This window comes from Halteromyces radiatus (assembly GCF_025201355.1).
Source record: "Halteromyces radiatus strain CBS 162.75 chromosome Unknown BX664scaffold_2, whole genome shotgun sequence".
In the NCBI taxonomy this organism is placed as follows: Eukaryota; Fungi; Mucoromycota; class Mucoromycetes; order Mucorales; family Cunninghamellaceae; genus Halteromyces; species Halteromyces radiatus.
Window position 1 is genome coordinate 3,199,415 of NW_026251688.1, and position 16,134 is coordinate 3,215,548.

At 32.6% G+C, this 16,134-nt stretch overlaps 6 protein-coding genes across 6 annotated transcripts; 3 read left to right on the forward strand and 3 right to left on the reverse strand.

Annotated features, from left to right (window-relative positions):
• Positions 1-150: 150 nt before the first annotated feature.
• Positions 151-3,928, forward strand: BX664DRAFT_326163 (alanyl-tRNA synthetase). Its single transcript, XM_051544171.1, has 12 exons — positions 151-685; positions 767-946; positions 1,035-1,245; positions 1,313-1,407; positions 1,494-1,570; positions 1,645-1,944; positions 2,005-2,091; positions 2,186-2,781; positions 2,877-3,060; positions 3,121-3,357; positions 3,459-3,631; positions 3,710-3,928. The coding sequence occupies exons 1-12, from the start codon at positions 171-173 to the stop codon at positions 3,842-3,844; spliced, it is 2,790 nt and encodes a 929-aa protein (XP_051403577.1). The 5' UTR covers positions 151-170; the 3' UTR covers positions 3,845-3,928.
• A 398-nt stretch (positions 3,929-4,326) lies between these two features.
• BX664DRAFT_356604 (uncharacterized protein) lies at positions 4,327-5,949 on the reverse strand (the record flags this gene model as incomplete). Its single annotated transcript, XM_051547899.1, has 2 exons — positions 5,627-5,949; positions 4,327-5,566 (listed from the first exon to the last, which is right to left on the reverse strand). The coding sequence occupies exons 1-2, from the start codon at positions 5,911-5,913 to the stop codon at positions 4,327-4,329; spliced, it is 1,527 nt and encodes a 508-aa protein (XP_051403578.1). The 5' UTR covers positions 5,914-5,949.
• A 619-nt stretch (positions 5,950-6,568) lies between these two features.
• On the forward strand, positions 6,569-8,256 carry BX664DRAFT_326165 (uncharacterized protein). Its single transcript, XM_051544172.1, has 7 exons — positions 6,569-6,764; positions 6,828-7,111; positions 7,168-7,257; positions 7,312-7,430; positions 7,506-7,667; positions 7,737-7,832; positions 7,922-8,256. Exons 1-7 carry the CDS (start codon positions 6,673-6,675, stop codon positions 8,096-8,098), a joined length of 1,020 nt encoding a protein of 339 aa, XP_051403579.1. The 5' UTR covers positions 6,569-6,672; the 3' UTR covers positions 8,099-8,256.
• A 754-nt stretch (positions 8,257-9,010) lies between these two features.
• BX664DRAFT_326169 (uncharacterized protein) lies at positions 9,011-10,105 on the reverse strand (the record flags this gene model as incomplete). Its single annotated transcript, XM_051544173.1, has 1 exon — positions 9,011-10,105. A coding segment is annotated over exon 1 (901 nt), but the record flags the coding sequence as incomplete, so codon positions are not given.
• Positions 10,106-10,623: 518 nt separating this feature from the next.
• BX664DRAFT_326170 (uncharacterized protein) lies at positions 10,624-12,195 on the forward strand. The gene has a single exon (XM_051544174.1). It carries the CDS (start codon positions 10,666-10,668, stop codon positions 12,034-12,036), a length of 1,371 nt encoding a protein of 456 aa, XP_051403581.1. The 5' UTR covers positions 10,624-10,665; the 3' UTR covers positions 12,037-12,195.
• Positions 12,196-12,198: 3 nt separating this feature from the next.
• On the reverse strand, positions 12,199-13,672 carry BX664DRAFT_326171 (Alpha/Beta hydrolase protein; the record flags this gene model as incomplete). Its single annotated transcript, XM_051544175.1, has 6 exons — positions 13,538-13,672; positions 13,349-13,383; positions 13,194-13,263; positions 13,101-13,122; positions 12,806-12,986; positions 12,199-12,726 (listed from the first exon to the last, which is right to left on the reverse strand). Exons 1-6 carry the CDS (start codon positions 13,539-13,541, stop codon positions 12,202-12,204), a joined length of 837 nt encoding a protein of 278 aa, XP_051403582.1. The 5' UTR covers positions 13,542-13,672.
• Positions 13,673-16,134: the final 2,462 nt, after the last annotated feature.

Consider the following 16,134-nt stretch of genomic DNA (forward strand, 5'->3'; position numbering starts at 1 on the left):
TGAAAGAAAAAAAAAAAAGTTAAAAAAAAATCCCTATTTCAATATAAAATAAAAGGTCCGCAAGCCACTGTCAGCAAGCTCCCAGCATAAATTTCAAACCTTCGTATTTTTTATTTTTTTTTATTTTTTATTTTTTTTTTTTCTTACTTTCTTTATCAAAAAAAAAAAATATGTACAGGCACGTGGTTGTTGGTCAGTCCTTTTCAACATGGAGACGACCAAACAACTTCTCTCGAGTCTTTACTTTATCAAAACAATATCAACAACATTACCTGTTACAAACTAGTCGATACATGCAACACCTTAGTTCACCTGAACTTCGTCAACGATTCCTGGCTTACTTTGAAAAGAATGGTCACACTCCAGTACGTAGCAGTAGTTTGATACCTAATCAACAAGATAAAAGTCTATTATTTACCAATGCAGGTATGGTACCTTTCAAGGAATACTTTATGAACCCTTCAACTGCTCCTTATCGTTGTGCTACAAGTGTGCAGAAATGTATGCGTGCTGGTGGCAAACATAATGACCTGGATAATGTTGGTTATACTCCTCGTCATCATACCTTCTTTGAAATGCTTGGTAATTTCTCTTTTGGTCTTTATTCAAAGGAAAAGGCGATTCAATATGCTTGGCAATTCTTATTGAAAGAACTGGAGCTTCCTTTATCAAGACTTAGGGTCACGTAAGTATATTATATTTATTTCTCTTTACTTATATATATATATATAGTGATAATTGAATTGGTTTTTTTGGGGGTATTTAGTGTATTGGAAGGTGATCAAGAAGGTTATGATTTATGGAAAAAACAAGGATTGACGGATGATATGATTGTGACTTGTGGACCAGAAGATAATTTTTGGTCTATGGGTGATGGTGAAGGACCCTGTGGACCATGTACTGAAATCTTTTGGGATACTCAAGATGACTCATTAGGAAATGACAGGTAAGAAGATGGATAAATTTAATGAATAATACTGATCAAAAAAAAAAAAAAAAAAAAAAGAAAACTCAATCTTTTTTCCTTTATGTAGATGGGTTGAAATTTGGAACTTGGTATTTATGGAAAATTATCGATCAGCGGATGGACTACTCTCTAAATTACCTATTCCTTGTATTGATACTGGTATGGGTTTAGAACGTATGGCATGCGTACTTCAAGAGCAACAAAATAATTTTCAAATTGATCAATTTCGTGATTTGATTTCTGGTTTACGTTTGTGGATGAATCAACATGGTATCAAGGTAAAAAAAAAATCAAAAAAAAAGAAAAAGATTTATATTATAGGTCATTCACATATATATTACTTAGGCATCTACTTTGAACGATCCTGATCCTCATGAAAAAATCATTGCTGATCATTTTCGGTCCATGTGTTTCTTGATTGGTGATGGTGTTGTACCTAGGTATATATATAAAAGAAAGACATATATAGTTGATATCATTCCTCTGAATACCAGTCCCTTTTTTTTTTTTTTTATTTGGCTCTTAGTAATGTTGGTCGAGGTTATGTCTTACGTCGAATTATCCGAAGAGCCCTTCGATCTGCTCGTCAACTAGGCATTCATCGTAATATTTATTTTTTTATAGTCTATTTTTTTCTTCATCCAATTCATATTCCTTTTTTTTTTTTTTTTAATTAGATCCCTTTTTGACTGAACTGTACCCTTATTTACTTCAAGGTTTCTCCAATGATATTTATCCAGAACTTGAAGAAAGAGCCTCATCCATTCAAAGTATTATTGAAAATGAAGAAAAGACTTTTTTAACAACTCTCGACCGTGGAATGATCTTACTGGACAATGTATTTAATCGATCCGATCTTCAACATTCAAAAACAATTCCACCATCTATCGCATTTCAACTTTACGATACTTTTGGATTCCCATTTGATTTGACTTTGATTATTGCACAAGAACGTGGATGGACTGTGGATATTCAAGGTATACATGAATATAAAAAGATATCATCATAAATCACTTACGAATTTTTTTTTTTTATAGCTGTGGAAAAGTTACAAGAGGATCAAAAGTTAATGGCTCGTGGCTCATGGAAATCAAATGATCTCGCAAATAAAACATCATTCACTGGTAATGTATAGGAACAGATATATATTTACAAAAAAAAAAAAAAAAAAGAGAGACAGAGATTGACATATTCATTCTTGTTTTGTTTTATTTTTAGAATGGAAAAATCGAAACATACTTCCAACATTCACAGGTTATGATCATGCATTATTCCATCAAGAATCAGCCATTGTGGCAACAGAAACGATACAAAAAGGTGACAAGGTACAAGTATACGTTGCAATTGATCCATGTCCATTTTACGGACTAGGTGGTGGACAAGTGGCTGATACTGGAAAGGTGACTTTAGCCAATGGAAATGAATGGAAAGTGATGGATGTACAACAACCATATGAAGGATGCTTAGCTTTACAACTGGCACCACTACCTACTATTCAAGACGGTATCCTATTATCTCAACATCGACAATATGAAATAGATCAACAATACCTACAAGTTGGTCAATTGGTGAACACACATGTAGATGTAGATCGTCGTACTGGAGCGGAAATTCATCATACTGCCACTCATCTTTTGAATGCGGGGTTACGTCAAGTCTTACAATCTGATATTGTTCAAGCTGGTTCATTAGTGGATCCAAACAAGTTACGGTTCGATTTTACCTATGGAAAACCTTTGTCGCAAGATCAATTGGATAATATTGAAAACTGGGTGAACGAGATGATACTTTTAGGTACACAAACTGAAGTCAAGGTAATAACGAATACCATATTAGTTAGTGATGATGATAGTTTAAAAAAAATGATATGGATAGACTCACCTTTTTTTTTTATTATTATTATCGACAGCATATGGCCTTGACAGAAGCAATTTCATCAGGTGCTGTTGCCACTTTCTCTGAAAAGTATAGTGATCATGTCCGTGTTATTGATGTACCTGGTATCAGCAAGGAACTTTGTGGTGGAACTCATGTCGACAACATTAGAAAACTATACCCTTTCAAGATTCTCAATGAAACTTCTGTCGCTGCAGGTAAACAAAAAAAAAAAGTTTCAATGAAATAGCACGTTTTGATGTATGGAATCATTACAGGTACACGACGAATTGAAGCCATCGCAGGATCATCATGTATTGATTGGTATCGACAAACATATACACCTATTCCTCAAGCAATGAAATTACTTCGTGCCAACTCTACTCGTGAAATGCTGGATAAATTGGGCAAAACGATACAACAATCAAAGGATCTTGAAAAGCGACTGGATTCCATCATGGAAAAAATGGCGCAATTATCACCAAAAACATTACCAATTGAAACAAAATATAAAGGTAAAAAAAAAAAAAATGAATGCTTGTTGTCATCCTTTGAAGAAATTCATTGTTTTGGGAATCTTCATTTTTTTTTTAAAAAAAAATATACATTGATATAGGTATTCCATTGAAGATACATCTTGTAGATGCGGATCTGGACTCAAGTTTCCTTCAAAAAAGAGCGAATGTATTGAAGGAAATTGAACAAGACACCATCCATATCTTAGTCAAGGAAAATCTAGTGACAGTAGCTTTGAATGGAAAAAAGATCTCATCCGAAACTGCCAATTCGGTAAGAACCATATTAAAAAAAAAAAAGATGATGATTGTTTTATATATGGGACTTATTCTCTTATGATATCACAAACAGGTACTGAAACATATGCTGAAAACTGTCAAAGGTGGTGGTGGTGGACAAAAAGAGTTAGCTCAAGGACGCCTGGCAAAGCAACTCAACAATGATCAAGATATTCTTACTACATTGGTACCTGCCTTCCATAGTTAGTTCATGACTTGTATTTTTAATAGACTTTAATAAAAGATTTTCTGATCAACATTTATCATAATGTAAATCAAAAGTAGAAACAAACATGTGATAAAGATTTTTATTTTCAAATCATTCTATCTATAGAAGAACTATGTTTTCATCTATCATACTGTTTAAGTTTAGATCATTGGTATGAACCGCGGAGGGATATTTTTTTCTTTAGGTTCCTTTCAGTGATGATTGGATCCTGAACAATGACCCAAATGGAGCGGCGATGTAAAACAAACAAACCCAAATGAAACACTACCCTGTTCAATCGATCATCAATAATAAGGGTTCTTTGATCTTTCCCTGGAACGGACGGACGTTCAAAAAAAGCAAACCAAAGATGAACTTTATACAAAAAAAAAAAAAAAAAAAAAAAAAAAAAACTTTGGGGTAACTAAAAAAAAAAAAAAAGAAGCTCATGATAAAGAGAATGTATAATCATATTTATTATTTCATCCAAAAGTACTAACAATGTGAGCTAACTGTAATAAACTATCCTCTTTTTGGTCTTTTTCCTTCGGTTTGGAAGTCGATGATGGCGGAGGAGGAGAAGAAGAAGAAGAAGAATAGGTAGTATTAGAAGAGGAAGTAGTGGAAGGGTAAGTAAGTGAAGGATGTAACAAAGTAAAAGGAAATGGTTGACAAGGAATCTGATGACCAGCACCAGAGGACGAAGTATGTTCAGAAGACTTATAAACAAGGGGTCGGTGCTGGTAAAACATGGGCATACTAGTAGTAGAAGTAGTAACAGAAGAAGACGAGGATGATGATGTAGAAGATGATGTAGATGGTGATACTGATGTTGATGATATAATAGCAGGAGTAGAGTTCAAAGTAGAAGTATTGTTGGTAGTGGTAGTGCGAGATGGTGATGATGACGATGATGATGACGAAGATGATGTTGACGTTGAAGAAGATATGTCTCCTACAACTACAGAATCTGATTCTTTCCTAAAGGTAGTCGATGATGTAGTGGCGATAGATGGATTGACGCTTAATAAAGAAGTAGATTCTGATATTCTAGTTCCATTATTCTGTGCTGTAGGTGATGATGCTGATGATATCGATGTTGTTGCTGTCATTGATGATGATGATGATGATGATGGTGATGATGATAGTGATGGTGTGAGTGATCCATTTCTACTTGGTTTAAAGCCGCTCATCATGGATGATGGAGAAGAAGAATGTAAAGCCAAAGTTGTTATTGGAGTAGAAGTACCAAATGAAGATAGTGAATGAGAACCAGTAGTAGTAGTAGTAGAAGAAGAAGAAGAAGAAGAATGAGAAATAGGAAGATGTTGTAATATTCTTTGTGTTTGTATCATCTTAGATGCTATGTGAGAATCACCAATAGATGAAAGTGGTACTGGTGCAGCTGATGATGTTGATGATGATGTGATACTAACAGGAGAAATCAAGGATCGATGATAATTGCTGAGATGTTGATCAATAGTTAAAGGAGGATCTACACGATAAGGATCAGATCTAATACGATGATGGGCATGTAAACGTGGACGAGGATGAGAATCTTCAAAAGGTCTTTTTGGTGTTCGTCTTGATTTTGGTGACATATGTGTACGATAATGTTGCATCATATTATCTTGACGGGAAAATCGAGATTGACATCCTGGGAAAAGACATGGAAAGTTTTTTTCACCGGTATGTATCCGATTATGTCTAGCAAGATGACCACTAAAATAAAGAAATATTTCAATAAATCCAATTCGTTACACAATTTTTTTTTTTTTTTACCTTGTTGTAAAACTTTTATTACAACCTGGTTCAGAACAATGATATTTTCGTTTTGAAGTTGAAGAATGTTGTTGTTGTTGTTGTTGTTGTTGTTGTGTATCAATAGTGGCGTTGGTATGTATAACAGGAGGCATCCAAGTAGTAGAAGGTTCATCAGAAGAGTGAGAATGAGGTGAACCAGGGTCAATAAGATCGAGTCTATTATCATTAAGTAAACTAATTTGTCGTCCTGAAGCATCAATGACTGATAATGTAGAGTCTTTCAATTGCCTATCGTCATTCAACATGAGTAAAAATATATATATATATAAGATAGAATAGGAGTGAAAAAAAAAAAAAAAGTTGAGAGAGATGAGAAAAGAAAGAGAAAGGAAAAAAAAAAAAAAAAAAAAAAAAAAAAAAAAAAAAAAAAAAAAAGAGGGGAGGAAAAAAAAAAGAACTTTTTTTTTTTTCTGTACTCAGAAAAGGTTTAGGTAATCGACTAGTTTTCCTCGGATGGATAAAAACTAACAAAATCTTGGAAAGTAGATCACATGACTTAAAAAAAAGTTGCCAAAGAATAAATAGTTGTTGAATGATTTTATAATCAAAATGAATGTATATATTAAAATAGTAATGTATTCATTCAATTATATATTTATAAAAGAAAGGAGGAATTTACTAAAATATTCTCTTATACTTGTGTAACAATAGTTAGAGAACAAAAACAAATCCTCTTTAGAATAACAAAAAAAAAAAAAGTTACCCACGCTTTTTCTTTTTCTTTTTCTTTTTCTTTTTTTTTTTTTTTTCTTAATATTAAGTTAAGATATTTAACAACGATATTTTCTTTTTTTTTTTTTTTAATATGATGATAATGAAAATCGTTTTGAGTAGTGAAACATATAATAAAATAAAAAATAAAAATAAAAAAAAATGAGTCGATAATCCCTTGTTGTAAAGCATTGATTTCATTTTCATACCCAGTTTTTTTTTTCTTTTTTCTTTTTCTTTTTTCACACCTCTTTTCTTTTTTATCTTTCTCGAATATAATAATTATAAAAACAATGGCTCATAGGGAAGGTATTACAACTGAAACTCATGATTGGACTATGATCAAGGCTTCTACTTTAATAGAAAACCAAAAAGTCATTGAAATGTAATGTATTTTATTATTATTATTATTTAATAACTCAACTTCTTTTTTTTTAATTTATTAAAGTGATGGAAATACACCTGTTGAACAAGCTTGTAATATTTTGATCGATAATAATATATCGTCAGCTCCAGTTTATACAATATCAGATACAACAACACAACAAAAAACAAATTCATCTATGCATAGTGGAAAAACTTATAATGGTTTTTTCGATTATGCAGATGTTATTGCTTACATATTATTGATATTGAAAAGTACAACTGTAGAAGAAAGTGGCTCTTTGGAAATACGTGATATTGTTAAAAAAGCTTTACAAGGAAAACAAGTACCAGTTTCTTTAGCAAGTGGTAAATATATGAATAATAATAATTATATCTTTACTCAACTTTAAATTTTATTTTAGATCTTTCTCAAAAGAATCCTTTCTATTCTATATTACCTGAAGCAACCTTGATATCTGCTGTAGAAGAATTTAGTTGTGGAACTCATCGTGGTAAGAACTTAATACAAAGAATATTCTTTTATTTATTTATTATACATTATATAGTATGTGTTTTGAATCCAGATGGACAAATTAAAGGTATTCTATCGCAATCAACCGTAGTAAAATATTTGTATGAAAACAAACATCAATTTCCTTCCATTGATTCTTTACTGAACAAAACTGTAAATATAATATATATATAAATATATATAAATTAGTGTTATTATTATTTACTATTTTATTTATTTTTATTTTAGTTACGACAATTAAATTTGGGTCAAACGGATGTTATATCCGTAAGTGCTGATTCTCCAGTATTGGATGCTCTTTCTCAAATGAGTACATATGGTGTATCCTCCGTAGCAGTATTAGGACATATGGGTGTTATTTTGGGAAATATTAGTATGACCGATGTCAAGGTAAAAAAAAAAAGAAATTTTAAATGTTTTTCTTTTTTAAAATTTTTTATTTATTTATTTATTTATTAGCATGTACTCAAAAGTTATCAACATCGATTATTATGGGATACATGTTTCCAATTTGTCAGTTTGGTGCGTACTCAACAAGGCATAGATGATGGTCAAGTAAGTGAAAAAAAAGGGGGAGGACAATATAAATGAATGTACTATTGTTTGGTATTGATATATATATATATTTATGGTGATGATTTTAGGATCGATTACCTGTTTTTGATGTACGATTGGATACGACCTTAGGCTTTTCTATTGCAAAATTATTGGCGACGAAATCTCATCGTGTTTGGGTGACGGATGAACGGGATAGGGCTATTGGTGTGGTATCATTGACAGATGTGATGATGGCAATAACTTCTATGGCCAATGCCAGTTAGTTAATTCATTATTTAATTAACATGTTTAGTGATTTTGTAGGCAAATCAACATTACAATTAGTTAACTGTATATGGTTTTTTTTATTATGTTAGTTAGTTTTTTATTATTATTTGTGAAATAAAGTATGTTATTCTTATATGCATTGTAGACTAATAAATATGATATCATGTATGATTATTTTAGTAAAGAAGGGGTAGAGATAAAGGGGTAGAGGGGGTGATGATGATTTGACAACGAATCTACCTTTTTTTTTCGTTTATTATTGGTGGAAAAATAGAACATTGTACATGTATTATGTAAAAATAAGGTTGAGACCCAAATGGGATATCTTGTTCAGCCTACTTTTCCTTTTCCAGACTGGCTGGTAATCTGATTACAAATTTCAGAAGCACTTGAAACTTTCTTGTTCGTGTCACGTTTGTAAAGGAGAGAATCAAGTGCAAATATATATGAATCCATCTTGCTTACCTATACATTCATTCATTTTTTATTTTTAAGATTACCTTTATGGATCAACGGATTACATTGTAACAATAACAAAACAAAACAAAAAAAAAATCCATAATCTATTTGGAAACACAATATATGTTTTATTCAAAGAAAAAAAGAAAAAGAAATATATACAATAAAGAAGAAAATGAAGAAAGAATAAAGTAACTAACTAACTAGAGAAGTGGGGAAGGAAATGATAATCCTATCAAGTAACTAATACAATCATCACAAAAAAAGTAATAGAAAACACATTACATACATACACATTGCCTGAAGTGCTGACAATGGACCAAATAAAGAAATAAAAAGAGATAACAAAAAAAAAAAAAAAAAAAAAAATGGGAGAAGGAAGAAAGTAATGAGTATGGGGTAATAAGGATCTGCGGACAAAAAAAAAAAAAAAAAAAAAAAAAGACTAAGGGGAATAAGAATAATAACAATGAGGATATGTGAGTGTATGTAAGTGGGGGAAAAATAAGTATCAAAAAAAAAATAATCATACATTCATCATTATCTAGCATACACTGATTCAGGTTAACATTGTCGTGGTTGATGATGTTGTCGATTGCTGTTCTTGATGTTGTTGTTCTTGGTGACGGATAGGTGGTCGATGGCGAGTACGTAAAATGGAAGCAAGATCATCTAAAACACGGCCTTGTTCTGTTGAAGGAGGATTTTCATAATCATCATCCATAGATCGTTGTCTTTTTTCCATTTTCTTATCCCAATAAGCTACCGGAATAGGTCGAAATACTGATGGTGATGGTGAAGGTGGTGGTAAGATAGGGTGCGTCAATGTATTACTATTTCCAGTATTACGACTTGTTATTGTTGAGGTATTTGAAAATCGTATATCTTGTCCCAATGATGATGATGGTAATGGAGGTGTTATTGCTGCTGCTGTTGTTGTTATTGGTGGTGAATTTGACGAAGAACGATTGGTGATATCCTTTGTTTCGTTAATGGAATTACTGGTATGATATGGTTGTTGGTGTTGATCATAATATTGACAAGAATCATTCTTGTTGTTTTCATTGGAAGTGATGCGATTGTTTCTATCATCAACAAAAGACGACTGACCAACATGAGGAGAAGATGGAGTAGTAGTAGTAGTAGTAGCAATAGCAGTAGTAGCAGTAGTAGTAGTAGTAGTAATAGTAGAAGAAGTTTCTAATTCCCATATTCTATGCTTGAGCCTATCGTTTTCTTTTTCTAAACGGTCGACACGATCCTTTAGTATTTCCATATCTCGTACCTTGCTTTCTAATTCCTTGACATATATTTCCTTGCGATGTCGAAATGCTCGTTGTGCTGCACGATTCTGTTCTGCTCGTCGAGTGTCAATAACGGATTTTCGTTTACTACCAGTATTATTGTGTGAATGTTGTTCTGGAAGGTCTATTGTCGTATCACTTGCACTTCCACTGCTCGACATGATGGACAAAGACAGATAAAAAAATAAGAAAAAGAGTAAATAAGATGAAAAGGGATACAAGTAAGTAAAAAAAAAAAAAAAAAAAGTTCTTGACACAGTGAATATAAACAAAAGAAAGAAAAGAAAAGAAAAGAAAAGGAGAAAGGATTTGAAAAAAATTACAAAATAATTTTCGACCTTACCCTATTTTGGCTTATTCAGCAGAGCCCGATGGACACTTACAAATAAACTAGTAAAAACATGAATATTGATAAAATATATTATTTTAACTTTCCATAATCATCCTATCTTATTCAAATTTAATCATTCAAGTCTTATTTAACATTATATATTACTTTTTATCATTCAATACACGTGGTTACCATATAAAGTCTTTATCCTTTCATCTCTTTTGACCTCTGATCTGGTCAGTCCTTCTTTTTTTTTTTTTTTTTAATACACCGCTTTTGATGCTTTTTGGGTTGCTTATTTTCTTAACTGCGGGTTTTCTATTATTATTATTTTTTTATCATTCGTTTTTTTTTTTTTTTTTTTTTTTTTTTTTTTTTTTTTTTTTTTTTTTTTTTTTTTTTTTTTTTTTCTTTCCCTTTCTTTATATATATTATCAACCCATTTTTATAACTTTTTCGATTATTCTTAATGACACATCGTCTAGTACGCACCACTTATATACCACTTACTTCCTTTTCAATTTTATCACGTCAACAAACAATAGCTCACTTTGGTACTTCCTCTACTCAATGGTTTCGTCGATTTCTTAGTCCAAAGGAAGAAAATCAACTATACTTGGGAATTACAGCATTATTCCGAGAAAAACTGAAAGAAAAATCAGATTCAAGTAATCAATCCTACAGTAACATCATTGATCAAGTTATTCTCGGTACCCAAACAACGACAACAACTATATCTAATATACGACCTTCACAAACAACTTTAAAAGAATTGGGACGACTCAAACAAGATATTGATGCAGCAGGAAAAGCAAAGGATATGGAACAACTGGATTTTCTATGGAATGAATTACAGCAAGCTGGTAGTCAAGTACCAACGACTATGTACAATCGACTTATTCGTTCATATCTTTCGTGCCCTTCTGAACTAGGACTGGAAAAAGCCAAACAAGTGGTGAACATGATGGAAACCAAACAACATCGATTACCAACCACTCGTACTTGCACTTATTTGATTCAAGCACACTTGAAACGGAAATTACCATTAGAAGAAGTGCGACCCTATGTAGCCATGTTACAACATTATTCACTCGACAAACTGAAAACTCCATTCGACTGTAGTGTAATGATGCGATACTATATAGAATGTGGAAATACTCATGCCATTGATTTTTTGTGGAGATATACGATGCGTCATGTCGATACGATACAGCCTGGTCCAGCTCTTTATACTCAATATGTGGAGTGGTTATTGTCTAGTCATGCTCCTCATAATGTGATTGCCAGTACTGCTCAGTCTCTTATTCAACGATTTGGTTCCTCTATCCCATCACCTTCAACAAATAATACAACTTCTACTTCAGGATTCACTTGGACACAACATCAAATATCTACTTGGCTCAATGTTGTTCGACTTTTGACACATTCCACTTCATCACCTTCTCACTGTCTTGATGCTGAAAAGTTGTTACTCTGTCTTGTCAACGTATCCGATACCACTGCAGCTATATTTGACAACACTGACAACAATAACAATAGTAATCATAAGACCACAACATCACTGGAATCATCATCAACAACCGATCTACATAGGACAAAAAAACAAGGCATACAAGCGATTCAAGACATCATACGTACCTATTTGGAACAAGCTCAAGATCTCAAGGTACTTGCATTTTATTATCGACTACGAGAATCCGGGGTCAAGGAAGACGTATTTGGTACCGATTTGACACGAGCTATTGGTACAGTCATAGGACGGGTAGAACTACAACAAGAATGGAATTTGGAGGGATCCAAAACAATTGCCGATGAACTTGGATTAGCTATACGATCTTGAAACATGGACTGAATGGAATTGAACAAGATTTTATATAGATGATAGATGATATCCCAACACTCTCCTTTGTAGATAGTCCCATTACACTTATACAAATGATATTTATAGTTTTATCTTTATTCCTTTTTTTTAAAAAAAAAAAAAATAAAATCATCATACTACGTATCATAGTTTGGCTTCTGCAATGAAAGTAGGAGAAGAAGTAGGTGGATAAAACGTACTACTAAAAGTCAAATGTTCCAATAAAATTTGATTGTAACGAGAAGTTTGTTCTTCGGGTATATCATGACCAGAACCATGGAAAACGTGAAAGCGACGTGGTTTTAGGATACGATTAAGATGAAAGGAAGATGCAGGAGGTACCAAGTTATCATGAGTTCCAGTGACGACCAAGATGGGTAAACCAGATTGCTGTAATTTAATAAGTCGAGCGTCTGAGAAATGATGGCGAAGACAGGCAGACACTTGGGCCAAGTTGCCATGCAATGGTTGTAGTCTTGATTGCCCCATGTGTCGGATAAACGTGGAAATGGCCATGTCTCTATTGGTTTCATACTGATGATGTGCAGGGTCACTTGGTACTTGATCTAGCCATGCTGATGGATACACTAACCCCATCACTGCATTAATTTGATCGCGTGGTTCTCGATATAATAAAGCGATTTTTGTAAATGTAGATACAGCAGTCCACTATCCATAAAAAAATCACATTTAAAAAAAAAAAAAAAAAAAAAAAAAAAAAGAGTGGGGTGAACTTTAATTGAGTTACCGTTGGTAGAAACCGTCTGGCTGATGTGCTTGTCAAGGTCAAAGAGGAGAATCGATTTACTTGTTTGTCTACCATTTCTAAACAAATCATCCCTCCCATTGAAATACCTACTAGATGTACTTTAGTTTTCCATTCAAATACATCAAGTAAATCTAAAGCATCGTCGGCTAATTGACTCGTCCTGATTAAAAAAAAAAAAAAAAAGGAAATCATATGAAATTACTAAATCAGGGTATATCACGATGATGAAATTTGTTTTTTTTTTCTCTCTATTGTTTGTTGATTTCGAGTTTACGTGTACAATCCAATGGGAGAATCTAAATGATCATCATCATAAATGAATAAAATACTAATAATAATAACAAAAAAAAAGTGATATTATAATTACCAGAATGACCATTGCCTCGATTGTCGAAAAGGATACAAGTGTATTTACCCGTTGCAGCAAGAAATTTTGTCTGATCCGTAAAAAAAAAAAATATGAGTTTATGAAGTGAGTTTAGTAACCAATAAGTTTCATATGAAAGATGAATCCGTTTGTACCTGGAAATCCCAAGCTTGACAGGGTGCTGATAAACCTATTATATATATATATATATAAATCAGAAAAAAAGAAAAGATGTTGAATCAGCTCCCATAGCAGCTAGTAATAGGATAGTAGTGTGATGATGATTAGAAAAAAAGAAAATAAGGGATAATGGATGATGGATGATGGATCAGTAATATACATACCCATGACAAAAAGAACACGCTCAGGACCGTTACCATACTTTTCATAGTAAAGTCGAATAGGTTTACTTTGACGTTGTGATGCTACTTGGACGTGGCCTCTTTCCACTGTATATGTTTTATTCTCCAGAGTTGTCATGGTTCCTGAAAAAATGGTTGGTAAAAAAAAAAAAAAAAAAAAAGGAAAAAAGAAAAAAAAAAGGCTGTGTCTTTTCAAGCAGATCCTTTTATCCTCCCCCTCTTTCCCCGCACACTAGCATTCAGGTGAAATACATCCCCCTAATTAACCAATAAAATTAATCAAAATCTTATTTTTTTTTTTTGTACCTTCCATCATCCAGTCATCACACCTCTTCTTACCATCCCGTCATCCTTCGTCATCCCTATCTCATCATCGCCCATCCATCAACATATGTAAGTAGATACTAATAAAAGATTTGATCGGGAATAACAATAATTTATTTCAAACAAAAAAGTAATAAATAACTATCTTAGCAAAGCTGCAGAAAAAAAAAAGATAAAAGAGTAACTATAATATAAAAAATAAAATCCAAACACCAAAAGTACAAATGACATCCTGCCTTGTTGATGAAAAGTAACGGGCATTGGATCCAATCCTTATATAAAGTGAAACTTGGCATCTTGTTCATCCATGTTGGGGAGGTTCATCAGGATGCTACGGAATTCAGTGATATAGTTGGTGATCGAGCCAGATTGTTTTTGGTTTGTTGTTGTTGTAATCTCGCTCATACATGTTCCTATTTCCATCGTAAAGTGTCAGGGGCAGTAATCGCTCGAGGCATACCAGCTTCCTTGTTTTTCTTTTCATTCAGTAGTTCCGTTTGTAAGTCGTTGGGTCTCCAATATGGCTTGCTTCACGGTGTAGATAGCAGATGGTATATCCGTTTGTTGATCAGAGTGATTGTCCATTATAATTCTTTTGCTTTTCGCAGCGATCCAAAAAGGTAGCGTAGTCTTGAGGGGAGTAACCTATTCACAAGCTACCAATTGTTATCCGTGTAGTCAGTAATAAAGCAGTCCGTAAGGGTTTCTATGATTCGTTAATGCGTTACAAAGTCAAAATCCTTCCTCTTCAACTATTGTTGATAGTCGGTATATAAAGTAATAAAGTCGTTTTGCATAAATTGTACAGCTTGCTAGATATACAACGTTTCCATCCATAAACATGACTATCGTTGAATGATATAATTGACAGTTGATTGCCGCAGTACTCTTTATTGGCGTTGGTCGAAGTATATATCTAAATGAAACGAATGTGAAAAAAAATGAAATGAATATTTTTTTTTTTTCAAAAGTACTTACTTCTATTGAAAATTTCCTCATACTATACGTTTGTCGACGCCAACCTTGTTTTCCGTCTTCACCGGTTGATATTAGTTTTCTGATAAGACACTAAATAACATGAGAGTTTGACCTGATTGAAATAAGTATTGTATGTATGGAAATTGATCTTTTACCTTTTTACTTTTTGTTCTTACTCTCCTGATGTACCCCAGAGAGATATCTTCTTTTCTGGTGTCTTTCTCTTTCTTTTGATTCCATAGTCGTAAGTACTTTCAGTTTGATACCGCCATTTTCTTCAACCACTTTCATTGTATCATTACCATTATCATCCACAATGTCACATTTTCAAATAAAATTGAGAAGTTTATAATTAATAAAAAAAGTAAAAGGGAAAAAAAAAAGGAAGAAAGGAAAAAGAAAAAGGAAAAAAAAATGCGACTTCAAAAGAGAAGCAATATCCATTTTGGGAAAGCCCGAAACTACCACACAACTTTTTTCTCTTTCAAAAGAAAAGATTTGAAATGACTGTCCACTCTCTTCCCCCCCCCCACTAAAACTATGATGATTAAAAGCAGAGGATGGTTATCATATTGATTATTTATTTAAGAGAATTGAATATATATAATATTTTTACAGTAAGTTCTGACACAACGTATACTTGATAATGACAAATCACATAGTAAAATCAATAAAAGTGTTTCAAAGACCATCAACTTCTTCCTGAACGCAAAAGTCATATCGTCATGATGATGTGCTGAGCATTATCTTAGTAGTAGTACCTACTGTAATAATAGTAGTTACTGAACTTCCATTTTCTGTAAGGTTGAGAATATGTCAGGAAACCATTCTCCATTTTTGGTACAGACACAAGGCAGCCCATCTTGAATTGTTTGTGATTATAATAAGTTTAGAGATATATAGTGTGAAAATAGATGATTTGCGATGTTTATCGAGAAACAAAAAAAAAAAAAATGAATAAGGAAAAAAAAAAAGGAAAGAGGAAGCTTTATAGCTGTGATATGTCTCTTTTGATATTGTTGTCAATAGGATTCAAACAAATCACCCAAATATAATACTTCATCGTTTTATTGGGTTGTCAAAAAAAATTAAGTTTATCATCAAGGCATGATTGGTACAATTATCAAAATGGCTTATTCAAAGAGATAGTGCTAAAAAGGGACGTTAACCATATAATGGCAAATCCGAGGTAACGGTGGTAATAAAAAAGAAAAAAAAAATAGACGTTCTAATTGTAACCTATTATTCCCATTCTGTTATGGGTCATTTACCTTTTT

Excerpts from the sequence above, each read along its gene's own strand:
- BX664DRAFT_326163 (XM_051544171.1), top strand. The coding sequence starts at position 171 with ATGTACAGGCACGTGGTTGTTGGTCAGTCCTTTTCAACATGGAGACGA. Across the intron at positions 3,061-3,120 it reads TGAAACTTCTGTCGCTGCAG|GTACACGACGAATTGAAGCC; the intron begins GTAAACAAAAAA and ends GAATCATTACAG. Across the intron at positions 3,358-3,458 it reads AATTGAAACAAAATATAAAG|GTATTCCATTGAAGATACAT; the intron begins GTAAAAAAAAAA and ends ACATTGATATAG.
- BX664DRAFT_326165 (XM_051544172.1), top strand. The coding sequence starts at position 6,673 with ATGGCTCATAGGGAAGGTATTACAACTGAAACTCATGATTGGACTATG. Across the intron at positions 7,431-7,505 it reads ATTCTTTACTGAACAAAACT|TTACGACAATTAAATTTGGG; the intron begins GTAAATATAATA and ends TTTTTATTTTAG. Across the intron at positions 7,668-7,736 it reads TTAGTATGACCGATGTCAAG|CATGTACTCAAAAGTTATCA; the intron begins GTAAAAAAAAAA and ends TTTATTTATTAG.
- BX664DRAFT_326170 (XM_051544174.1), top strand. The coding sequence starts at position 10,666 with ATGACACATCGTCTAGTACGCACCACTTATATACCACTTACTTCCTTT.